The 12,821-nt window shown below is 48.8% G+C and overlaps 1 protein-coding gene across 2 annotated transcripts in view; it reads right to left on the bottom strand.

The window, feature by feature from the left end:
- Positions 1 to 889, bottom strand: part of SS18 (SS18 subunit of BAF chromatin remodeling complex) — a 59,385-nt gene extending 58,496 nt beyond the window's left edge. The window contains exon 1 of one of the 2 annotated variants that reach the window (XM_029068768.2): positions 766 to 889. In XM_029068768.2, the coding sequence (XP_028924601.1) occupies positions 766 to 834 (69 nt within the window). In that variant the 5' untranslated portion in view covers positions 835 to 889. The remainder of the gene's footprint in view (positions 1 to 765) is intronic. The other variant, XM_029068770.2, reaches the window with a different exon arrangement.
- Positions 890 to 12,821: the final 11,932 nt, after the last annotated feature.

Raw genomic sequence — 12,821 nt, 5'->3', positions numbered from 1 at the left:
CATTATCATTATTGCATCTCCCCCAGCGTTTAGAACAGTGCTCTGCCGATAGTGAGCACTTAAATACCAACATTATCATTATTGCGTCTCCCCCAGCGCTTAGAACAGTGCTCTGCACATAGTGAGCACTTAAATACCATTATTGCATCTCCCCCAGCGCTTAGAACTATGCTCTGCACATAGTGAGCGCTTAAATACCAACATAATTGTCATTATTGCGCCTCCCCCAGCGCTTAGAACAGCGCTTAAAACCAACACTATTATTATTATTATTGGATCCACCACTGCGCTTAGAACAGTGCTCTGCACATGGTGAGCACTTAACAAATCCCAACATTATTATTGCATCTCCCCCAGCGCTTAGAACGGCGCTCTGCACATTGTCAGCGCTTGACAAATACCAACATTATAAAGGGAGCTGTAAGGGCCGGTCCCCCCCCCCCCCCATTGGGGGAGAATGGGCGGGTCCACGGGGCGGAGAGCAAAGGGCCGGACGAGTCCATTGGGGCCGCGGGGGGGGGGGGGGGGGGCGGCTCTCACGCCCGGACGCTTCCAACGTGGGGCTCCGTCACAGGGGCGCAGGGCGCATGCGCGCTGGGCCGCGCCAACGGCCGCCCGCTCCCCTCGGTGCGCCTGCGCGGAGAGCGCGCGCCCTTCCCCGCGCGCGGGGGGGGGGGGGGGAAATCCCACGCGCGCGCGCCCCGCTTTCCCCCCCTACCCCAGGGCTAGGCCGGGCCCGGCCGCCCCGACCCCGCGCGGCTTCACCTTCTGGATGGCGGCGGGCGTGATCTCCCCCTTGCCCCGCTGCCTCGGGGCGGCGAAGGCCACCGACATGGCGGCGCCCGGCCGGCCGTCCGCCTCCCACAGCCGCGCGTCCCCGCCACCCGCGGGGGGAGGGAGGGAGGGAGGGACGGAGACCGGAAGTTGGCGGGGAGCGGGGGCGGGGACACGCGGACTCACCCACCGCGGAGGGGAGGGGGGGGACGCCGGGGCGGGAGGGAAGACATGCGGCCGCGGAGCCTCGGCGGAGGGACGATCGATCGGCCCTTTCGGCAGCCTTTTCTTCCCCTGGGTTTCGACCCCCCGCAGCGTCTCCCGTCGCTCTCCCCCGCCCCATCCCTTTCGCCCCCCGTTCTACCCCCCCCGGGGTTAATGGTACAGTCCGGGCCCCGCCGCTCCGGCCGCCCACAAAATGGTTCGGCCCCCCGCGGGGGAGGACGGGGGCCCGGGAGGGGTTTTTTCGAGGCGCAGGATAAACGGGAGGCCGACAGACCCCCGCAGCCGCAATCACAAGATTTATTTAATCAGGAAGCCCGTCGGAGCGGCGCTTCTGAGCCTTTTCCCGCCGAACGCTTCTCCTGCTGTCCTCGGGTCCCCCCCGGGAGTCCGCGGGTGGTACGGTCCGGGGGGGGGGGCGCCTGCAGGACCAGCTAAGAGTCAAGCTGCTGCTTGCTAAGCGCTCACTTTGTGCAAAACGTTGTGCTCATAATAGTGCCGCCGTTTAAGCGCTCACTGTGTGCCAAGCGCTGTTCTAGTCATAATAATGCTGGTGTTTGCTAAGCGCTCACTAGGCGCCAAGCCCTGTTCTCATAATAATGGAGAAGCAGGAGTCAGAGGTCATGAGTTCAAATCCCCGTTCGGCCACTTGTCAGCTGGGTGACTGTGGGCAAGTCACTTCACTTCTCTGGGCCTCAGTTCCCTCATCTGGAAAATGGGGATGAAGACTGTGAGCCCCACGTGGGACAACCTGATTCCCCTGTGTCTCCCCCAGCGCTTAGAACAGTGCCCTGCACATAGTAAGCGCTTAACAAATACCAACATTATTAATGCTGGTGTTTGCTAAGCGCTCACTATGTGCTAAACACTGTTCTCACAGAAATGCCGGCGTTTAAGCGCTCACTATGCGCCAAGCGCTGTTCTAGTCACAATGCTGGTGTTTGTTAAGCGCTCACTATGTGCCAAGCACTGTTCTCATAATAATACTGGTGTTTGTTAAGCACTCACTATGTGCCAAGCCCTGTTCTCATCATAATGTTGGTGTTTGCTAAGCGCTCACTATGTGCTAAACACTGTTCTCACAATAATGTTGGCGTTTAAGCACTCACTATGCGCCCAGCGCTGTTCTAGTCATAATAATGCTGGTATTTAAGCGCTCACTATGTGCCAAGCACTGTTCTAGTAATAATAATGCTGGTGTTTGAGCGCTTACTATTTGCCAAACACTGTGCTCATAACAATGCTGGCGTTTAAGCGCTCACTATGCGCCAAGCGCTGTTCTCACAATAATCCTGGTGTTTGTTAAGCACTCACTATGTGCCAAGCACTGTTCTCATCATAATGCTGGTGTTTGCTAAGCGCTCACTATGTGCTAAACACTGTTCTCACAATAATGCTGGCGTTTAAGCGCTCGCTATGCGCCAAGCCCTGTTCTAGTAATACTAATGCTGGTGTTTGTTTAGCGCTCACTATGTGCCAAGCCCTGTTCTAGTAATAATAATGCTGGTGTTTGAGCGTTTACTCTGTGCCAAACACTGTGCTCATAACAATGCTGGCGTTTAAGCGCTCACTATGCGCCAAGCGCTGTTCTCATAATAATGCTGGTGTTTGCTAAGCACTCACTAGGTGCCAAACGCTGTTCTCATAATAATGCCGGCGTTTTAGCGCTCACTATGTGCCAAGCCCTGTTCTAGTAATAATAATGCTGGTGTTTGCTAAGCACCTACTATGTGCCAAGCACTGTTCTCACAATAAGGCTGGTGTTTAAGCGCTCACTATGCGCCAAGCTCTGTTATCATAATGCTGGTGTTTGTTAAGCGCTCACTATGTGTCAAGCACTGTTCTCATAATAATGCCGGCGTTTAAGCTCTCACTATGTGCCAAGCCCTGTTCTAGTAATAATAATGCTGGTGTTTAAGCGCTTACTATGTGTCAAGCACTGTTCTCATAATAATGCTGGTGTTGGTAAAGTGCTCACTATGTTCCAAGCACTGTTCTTATAATAATGCTGGCATTTGTTAAGCGCTTACTATGTGCCAAACACTGTTCTAAGCACTGGGGTAGATAGAAAGTCATCAGGTTGTCCCACGTGGGGCTCCCAGTCTTCATCCCCATTTTCCAGATGAGGTCACTGAGGCCCAGAGAAGTGAAGTGACTTGCCCAAGGTCACACAGCTGATAAGTGGCAGAGTCGGGATTCGAACCCACGATCTCTGATCCCCCAAGTCCGGGCTCTTTCCACAGAGCCACGCTGCTTCTCCTGCTGCAGAAAGCCAATTTTGCAAGTTCCCGGTCCCCTTTAGCCGGCCCAAGTGGTGGCCATCTCCAAAAGACGTCTCTAAAAACCATCCTTTTGGCACTTGCCTGCTCAGTGACCTTGGGCAAGTCACGTCTCTGTGCCTCGGTTTCCTCATCTGTAAAAATGAGGATTAAGACCGCGAGCCCCATGTGGGACAGGGACGGTGTCCAACCGGATTAATTTATAATAATAATGATGATGGCATTTGTTAAGCGCTTGCTATGTGCAAAGCACAACCCCAGTGCTTACTACAGTGTCCGGCACATAGTAAGCGCTTGACAAATACCATTTAAAAAAAAAAAAATTCCAGAAAGACGTATGAACTGTGGCAGAAAACTCAGAGAGTGCTTAGTACAGTGCTCTGCACATAGTAAACACTCAATAAATACGATTGAATGAATGAAGGGTGATGAGAAGCAGCATGGCATAGTGAAGAGAGCACAGGCCTGCCAGTCAGAAAGTCATGGGTTCTAATCCCACCTCTGCCACTTGTCTGCTGTGCGGCCTTAGGCAAGTCACTTCACTTTTCATTCATTCGTTCAATAATATTTATTGAGCGCTTCCTATGTACAGAGCACTGTACTAAGCGCTTGGAATGTACAATTCGGCAACAGATAGAGACAATCCCTGCCCATTGACGGGCTCACAGTCTAAATGGGGGAGACAGACGGACAAAAACAATAGCAATAAATAGAATCAAGGGGATGTGCACCTCATTAACAAAATAAATAGGGTGATAAAATCACTTCTCTGGGCCTCAGTGACTTCATCTGTAAAATGGGGATTGAGACTGTGAGCCCCACGTGGGACAGGGACTGTGTCCAACCCAGTTTGCTTGTATCCACCCCAGCGTCTAGTGCAGTGCCTGGCACACAGTAAGCCCTTAACAAATACCGTAATAATAATAAAAGTGGCAGAGATGGGATTAGAACCCTGGTCCTCAGCCCTCAAGCCACCAGCACATGCCCAAATGCTTACGGGGCTTCAACAAGGAACGTAGAAGAGTCAGTCCTCGACCACCCAAGGACCGAGAAATTCAGGAAATGCCCTAGAAGTAACTAAATTTCCATTCCGCTCCCATAAAAGTGGAAGCTCCTGCGCTTCGGTTGTATTTCAGAAGCATTTAGTACAGTTCCCCACACTCACGGGGTGTTCAATAAATACAGTCACAGCTATTGAGAGCTCACCTCCTCCAAGAGGCCTTCCCAGACTGAGCCCCCCCTTTCCCTCTACTCCTCCTCCTTCCCCCCACCCTCTGCTCCTCCCCTTTCCCCTCCCCTCAGCACTGTGCTCATTTGTATATATTATTTATTACCCTATTTATTTTGTTAATGAGGTGTACATCCCCTTGATTCTATTTATCTTGATGATGTGGTCTTGTTTTTGTTTCGTTCTGTTCTCCTCTGCCGTCCGTCTCCCCCGTTTAGACCGTGAGCCCGTCGTTGGGCAGAGATGGTCTCTATCTGTTGCCGAATGGTCCATTCCGAGCGCTTAGTCCAGTGCTCTGCACCTAGTCAGTGCTCAGTAACTATTATTGAATGAATGAATATTGTTGCTACACAGTGATTCAGAGGAACAAAGAGGAGACTTTTTTTATGTTCTCTGCACTTTGAAGAAAGAATTTCCCAAATCCGGCTTCTAGATCAATTAATAAAATACTGGTTCAGCCCTGTACCCGTGATTTACTTATTTGCAGGTCTGCGCGGTACCATAAATTCCTCGGGGTCTAGTGCAAAGACGCGGGCCTTCCTGTCCGTTCTTAATTGGGCTCAGAGCAAAACCCCTCAGGTAAAATCCTTCAAAATATTTTCGCTCCCGCGTCTCTGTGGCATTTGATAAGTCACTTTGAGTTGCGACTTCCATAGATTTCGAGACAGCGAGAAGAGCAGCGGGCATCTAGGTAATCATTATTCCTGGCAAGAACAAATCACCTTTCCTTCTTCTCTGGGAAGAATTTCATTAACAGCATTCCCCACTAAAGCTACCTTGGGCATTCAGTGTCTGTTGCAGCTAATTCAAGTTTTGTGTGAAGTAGAAATGGAACAATTCTCTTAACTGGGTTAATTGATCAAACTCCCATCTAGGTGATCTTAAGTTCACGGAGCTTTTGGGGGGGGGGGTTGTTTTTAAGTTAAGTTCAAAACGAAGGTCTATTCTATCCATTCCAGGTTGGCTGGGGTTAAGAGATCAACGGTATCAAGCAATCAGGTAATCAGTGACGGCTTATGGTGTGCGGAGCGCTGCATTAACCACTTGGGCCTAAAAGCGGACCCGCTCTCAGGCCAAGGCGACGGAGGAAGCTATTCTAGAGGTTTGCTTCTGAAGCCTGAAATCCTCTTCCAAGATGGCCAAGACCCTCCCTGCCTCCTTCTGCTCCCGCCCCATGTCTCGTGGTCTTCAGAAGCAAAGCTGAAAGTTACTGGGGAGGACTTTGAAATGCCGGGGACGTAGAGAAGCATCCTAAATAATAATAATGTTGGTATTTGTTAAGCGCTTACTATGTGCAGAGCACTGTTCTAAGTGCTGAGGAAGATACAGGGTGATCAGGTTGTCCCACATGGGCTCACAGTTTTAATCCCCATTTTCCAGATGAGGTAACTGAGGCACAGAGAAGTTAAGTGACTTGCCCACAGTCACACAACTGACAAGTGGCAGAGCCGGGATTCAAACCCACGACCTCTGACTCCCAAGCCTGGGCTCTTTCCACTGAGCCACGCTGCTTCTCTGATCCTAAATCCTCAGTGGTATTTATCAAGTGCTTACTATGTGCCGAGCACTGTACTAAGTGTTTGGGAGAGTACAGTATAATGATAGACACATTCCCTGCCCACGAGCAGACATTAACAGAAAGAAATAAATGACATATAGGGACATAAGTTCTGTGGAGCTGGGAGCAGGGGGTAAATAAAGGGAGCAAGTCAGGGTGAGGCAGAAGAGAGTGGGAGAAGAAGAAAGGAGGGTTTAGTCAGGGAAGGCCTCTTGGAGGAGATGGGCCTTCAATAATTATCTGATGATCAGCGAATCATTACGAGTATTAATAATAATAATTATTATGATACTTGTTTGGCGCTTACTCTGTGCCAAGCCCTATTTTAAGCCCCGGCGTAGATACAAGTTAATCTGGTGGGACCCAATGCCTGTCCCACATGGGGCTCACACTCTTCATTCCCATTTTCCAGATGAAGTGACTGAGGCTCAGAGAAGTGAAGTGCCCTGCCCAAGGTCACAGAGCAGAGAGGTGATGGAGCCAGGATTGGCACCCGGGTCCTTCTGACTCCCAGGCCTGGGTTCTATTCACTAAGCCACGCTGCTTCCACGCTGAGTTGGAAGGGGCCTCAAAGGGGTCATTTGGCACAGTCCTGACGGAGCCCAGGATTGTCTGTTTACCCAGAATCTTTTGGGTCATTCATTCAGTCGTTCGGTAGTATTTATTGAGCGCTGACTATGGGCAGAGCACTGGACTAAGCGCTCGGAATGGACCATTCGGCAACAGATAGAGACCATCTCTGCCCAACGACGGGCTCACAGTCTAAACGCGGGAGACGGACGGCAGAGCAGAACAGAACGAAACAAAAACAAGACCACATCATCAAGATAAATAGAATCAAGGGGATGTACACCTCATTAACAGAATAAATAGGATAATAAATAATATATACAAATGAGCACAATGCTGAGGGGAGGGGAAAGGGGAGGAGCAGAGGGTGGGGGGAAGGGGGAGGAGTACAGGGAAAGGGGGGGCTCAGTCTGGGTAGGCCTCTTGGAGGAGGTGAGCTCTCAATAGCTGTGACTGCATTTATTGAGCACCCCCACACTCACGGGTGCTAAATGCTTCTGAAATACAACCGAAGCGCAGGAGCTTCCACTTTTATGGGAGCGGAATGGAAATTTAGTTACTTCTAGGGCATTTCCTGAATTTCTCGGTCTTTGGGTGGTTGAGGACTAATTCTTCTACGTTCCTTGTTGAAATCCTTTAAGCATCTGGGCACGTGCTGGTGGCTTGAGGGCTGAGGACCAGGTCACTTCAGACCCTCATGAATTCCCCTCCCTGCAGGTGCCTGCATCCACCCCCGGCCCGCTCGGGTCAGTTGGGACTAAATCCTTCCCCACCTTCCATCAGTCAATCAGTCAATGGTATTTACTGACCACTTTCCATGTGTGGAGCACAATGCTCGGCACACAGTAAGCGCGTAACAACTGTCATCATTCTTATTATTACTAACCGCTTGGGAGAGTACACTATAACAGAGTTGGTAGACACGTTCCCTGGCAGGATAGAAATGGAAAATAGCTTCTCTTTAAACCCTCAATAGGCCATCTCAGGGAGTAGCTGTGGGAAATCTGTGTGTACCATATCTTTAAAATATATGTTTCTTATTTATTTATATTAATGACTGTCACCCTCTCTAGACCATGAGCTTGTTGGCAGAGAACACGTGCTAATTCTGTTGCCCTCGCCCACGTGCTCGGTACAGTGCTCTGCATACAGGAAGCGCTCAATAAATATCACTGATGGTTGAAATCCGGTTTACAGAAAATTAAATCTCAACCGACTTAACAACTACCACTATTATCATTATTATTTTTCATTAGGATTATTTTACACGATACCTGCCCTCGAGGAGCTGACAATCTAGCAGGGGGGACGAGTCTTAAAGTAAACACTAATTCTCTAGGAAAAGGATTTTGACAGAAGAGGAGTTACCTTGAAAATTGCCTCTGCTTATTGAATCATTTTTAAACGGATCTTTCCAATCGGACAGGTGTGTTTGGATTGTCCACGGTCCGGGATCTTTAACAAGCTAAATTTGAAAAATGAGTTTCTATATCCGGAACTCCCCCAACACTCTTGTACGCGACGTAGATTTTGATGCCTCAGCCGCTTTCCAAAGAGACAGTAATAACGCAAGGAAGATATCGGGTGTGATGCTAAATTTTGATTTTCCCACCTGACACGTTAGTTTGCAAAACCTGTCATGCTCTGGAGTCAGCATTAACGGAAGCCGGCGGTTGAGACGATGTCTTCCAGGGCCCGATTTAGTTTTTTGACTGGGAACCACCGCCTCGTGAACCGTCTGTAATGGAGAAGAAGTCGTCTTAGTCGATTCCCCTCGGAGCTGACAATCTGATCGGAATGACTCCAGGGGAAGGTTTGATTTCAGAACTTCAAAACCGTTCCCGCGGGTCAAACGAGATGTGCACAGGAAGAAATACAGCCCAGGAAACCTAGCGAGGAGGAAGAAGGAGAGAGCCGAAGATGCTGCCCCCGCTCCCATCCTCCTTAGAGATGTCCCTAATGAAAAATACGAGCTCACGCACTTTCCTCACAAGATGTCATTCCCCTCGGCCGGGAACCTCTTGGCTTCCTGGGAAGCTGGAAAGCAGCGTGGCTCAGTGGAAAGAACCTGGGCTTCGGAGTCAGAGGTCATGGGTTCGACTCCCGGCTCTGCCACTTGGCAGCTGTGTGACTGTGGGCAAGTCACTTAACTTCTCTGTGCCTGTTACCTCATCTGTAAAATGGGGATTAACTGTGAGCCTCACGTGGGACGACCTGATTACCCTGTATCTCCCCCAGCACTTAGAACAGTGCTCTGCACAAATACCAACACTATTATCATTATTCCGGGACACCCATCTCCGAATTTATACCCAAAGTCACCCTCATCAACCACAGTGTTGAGAGAAGCAGCGTGGCATAATGGATAGAACACAGGCCTGGGAGTCAGAAGGACCTGGGTTCTAATCCTGGCTCTGCCACTTGTCTGCTGGGTGACCTTAGGAAAGTCACTTCACTTCTCTGGGCCTCAGTGACCTCATCTGTAAAATGGAGATTGAACCTGTGAGCCCTAAGTAGGACAAACACTGTGTCCAACTCGATTTGCTTGTATCCACCCCAGTACTTGCTACAGTGCCTAGCACACAATAAACGTTTGACAAATATCATTATTATTATTATTAGTGTTACTGTGCTTTTCTTCCCAGCTGAGGAAACACAGAGCTGCAGAGGGGCCCTTTCCAGAGATAAAGCTGGCAGTCAAAAAGGAAAGTAAAATCATCAAATTGAAGGTCGATCCCATCTCTGGTGTTTGTACAGATTTCAGGCCTGACATGGTGATAAGCACCCCCCAAAAATCTAGGTTCCCTGGAACAGCATTCTCTGCTCTAGGTCTTAGGGCACTGATTAGAGTGCTTAGTACAGTGCTTTGCACGCAGTAAGTGCTCAAGAGATACGATTGAATGAATAAATGAGAGAAGCAGCATGGTCTAGTAGATGAGCACGGGAGTCACAAGGACCTGGGTTCTAATGCCGGCTCTGCCGCTTGTCGGCTGTGTGACCTTGGGCGAGTCACGTCACTTCTCTGGGACTCAATTCCCTCATCTGTAAAATGGGGATTAAGACTGTTGAGCCCCATGTAGGACAGGGACTATGTTCAACCCAATTATCTTGCATCTACCCCAGCACTTAAAGTAGTGCCTGCCATGTAGTAAGCACCTAACGAGTACCGTTATTATTATCAGAATCCTCCAGGTCAGTTGGTAGTATTTACTGAGCGCCTACTCTGAGCGGAGCACTGTACGAAGCACTTGGGAGAATACGATTTGATGGCGACGGGGGACGAGATCCCTGCCCTTGAGTACCTTGCCGTCTAACGAGTAAGGCAGACAAAAATTATTTAGAGATGTCCAGGAGAGGTAAGCGTTTGCTGTGGGACCTCAATAGTCTGTTCTTCCTGGGGGTTTCTCAGGGCCATTATTTGAGCAGAACCTACTTGATTAAAGCAGGGGATTTATCTTCTAGACTGTAAGCTCCTCATGGACGTGTCTACCAACTCTATTGTACTCTCCCAAGCGCTTAGTACAGTGCTTTGCAAACAAGAAGCGCTCATTAAATACCACTGATTGATTGGTTGATTCAGTTGGCGTAGTGGATAGAGTCCAGGCCTGGGAATCATGAAGGTCATGGGTTCTGATCCTGGCTCTGCCACTTGTCTCTGTATGAACTTCAGCAAGTCACTTCACTTCTCTAGTCTCAGTTACCTCATCTGTAAAATGGGGATTGAGACTGGGAGCCCCACATGGGACAGGGACTGGGTCCAACCCGATTTGCTTGTATCCACTCCAGCGCTTAGTACAGTGCTGGGCACATAGAAAATGCTTCACAAATTTCATAATCCAGCACTTAGAACAGTGCCCGGCACTTACAACAGTGCTTGGCACATAGTAAGCACTTAACAAATGCCATAATTATTATAAGAATGGAGAGGTCGACTCAGAGCAGCCCCTTCGGCCAACAGACACGAGATTGGGAGCTCCCTGAAAGCAGGGTTCGTGTCTACCAACTCTATGGTGTTGTACTCTCCCAAGTACAGTGTTCTGCACATGGTAAGTGCTCAATAAATTCCACTGATTGATTGATTGACGGCCCCTCCCAGCGACAAGGTTCCCTTCCTAAAGCAGAACCCATTCAGTATTTCTCTCTCCCTCTCTTTCTCCTCTGCTTGAATCTGGGACCATTTTTGTAAATCAATCATACTTATTGAGCACTTACTGTGTGCAGAGCACTGTACTAAGCGCTTGGGAGAGGACAATACAACAGAGCTGATAGCCACATCCCCTGCCCACAGTGAGCTGGTAGGCTACAGCCTCCAACCTATAACCAGCTTCAGGCCATCAGCTCAATGGAAAGCAAGATTTAATCATCCACGATTGGGCACGCTGGTAACTTTTGTTCATTCGGTCGAATTTATTGAGCACTCACTGTGTGCAGAGCACTGTTACTAAGCGCTTGGGAGAGTGTACAACGTAACAATAAATAGACACATTCGAGAGCAGTCTTACGTAGGATGCATATAGCAAAAAGTTTGAAGAACATAAATGATCCCAAGTTTTACTCTTTAAACACTGCAAAGAGATTTCCTCAAAAGTTTTCTTTAAGGAAAGTTTTTAATAGGCCAAAGAACAACAATATAAAAGGTGCTGAGCAATGTAGAAGTAGCCTGAGAAGAACCTATAGGCCCAGAGCTACCAAAGAGCCAAACTAACTACAAGGAGGAACAGGGATAAAAAAAAGCTGTCTTTTTCCAACTCTCAAATTATTCCAACTCTCAAATTATTCCAACTCTCAAATTATGTAATGAAATTCATAGGGACTTCATTTTTCAAACCGAAGCCAACTCATTTCCACATTTTAATCCCTTCTGTATCCATCAAATAGAAGGGATAATAATGGTGAGTTTAATACCGCTTACATAATCCCTTTCATTCAAGAACCACAGAGTCCTTCACAATTAATTAAGAACGTCTCACAGTATTGCCCTGAGTTTTTATTACCCTTTTATTGAATCCAATTCTTCCTCCAGCATCTGGTGGGTATGTTAATTTCCTTCAAGTGCAGCCTATGTCTCCTCCTTCTTCCCCTCCTCCTGTTCCTCTCTCTCCTCCTCTTCTCCTTCCAACATTTCATCTATCATTCGATTCTCTCACACCTCTCCGGCTCCAGCAGGTAGAAGTATCCAGACTCCTCTCCTGCCCGAAGCAGTGAGAGAGTGAAAACTATTCCTTTAACAGCGATATGTTGGGCCCACAGCTCTCTTTTTTTTGGTTTGTGATAAGCACTTACTACGTGCTAGATGCTGTTCTAAGCGCTGGGGTGGATATCAAGCACATCGGGTTGGACCTAGTCCCTGTCTGCCATGGGGCTGACAGTCTCAATCCCCATTTTCCAGATGAGGTAATGGAGGCCCAGAGAAGTGAAGTGATTTGCCTCAGGTCACACAGCAGACCAGTGGCAGAGCCAGGATTAGACCCAGGTCCTTCTGACTCCCAGGCCTGTGCTCTACCTACTAAGCCATGCCGCTTCTCAGCTCTTACCATTTTGCCCTGGTTCTTGGGATGATTTTACTTTTTCAGGTTGTTCTCTTGAAGAAGCAGCATGGCCTACTGGATGGAACACAGGACTGGGGGTCAGGATACCTGGGTTCTCATCCCGCCTTCACCTCTGGCCGCCGTGTGACCCTGAGCGAGTCACTTAACTTCTGTGGGCCTTGGTTTCCTCGTCTCATAAGTTATTTATTTAGAGTAACGTCAGTCTCCCCGGCTAGACCGTAAGCTCACTGTGGGTCGGGAACGTGTCCAGCGACTCTGTGGTAGCGACTCTGCCAAGCGCTTAGTGCAGTGTTCTGAGCACAGTAGGCACTCAATAAATATCTTTGATATTTATGATGATGATGATGATGATGATGATAGAATGGGATGAAATATCTATCGTCCCACTCCATTAGACCATGAGCTCTAAGGAACAGAAATCTGTGTCCAATCTGATTGCGTCGACCCTTGCGCTTAGCACTCAGTAAGCACTTAACAAATATAATTATTGTGTCGGTTGTAAATTATCAACCGATCAGTCAATCAGTGACATTTATTGAGTGTTTATTGTTGTGCAGAGCACTGCACCAAGCATTAATGCCCGTACATTAAGTTGGTCATACTTACCTAGCGCATTCTGTTTCCCGAGAGTACCGGTAACT

This window comes from Ornithorhynchus anatinus, chromosome 7, assembly GCF_004115215.2.
Source record: "Ornithorhynchus anatinus isolate Pmale09 chromosome 7, mOrnAna1.pri.v4, whole genome shotgun sequence".
NCBI lineage: Eukaryota > Metazoa > Chordata > Mammalia > Monotremata > Ornithorhynchidae > Ornithorhynchus > Ornithorhynchus anatinus.
The sequence above is the reverse complement of the archived record's forward strand: the minus strand, read 5'-3'. Positions and strand labels throughout refer to the sequence as shown.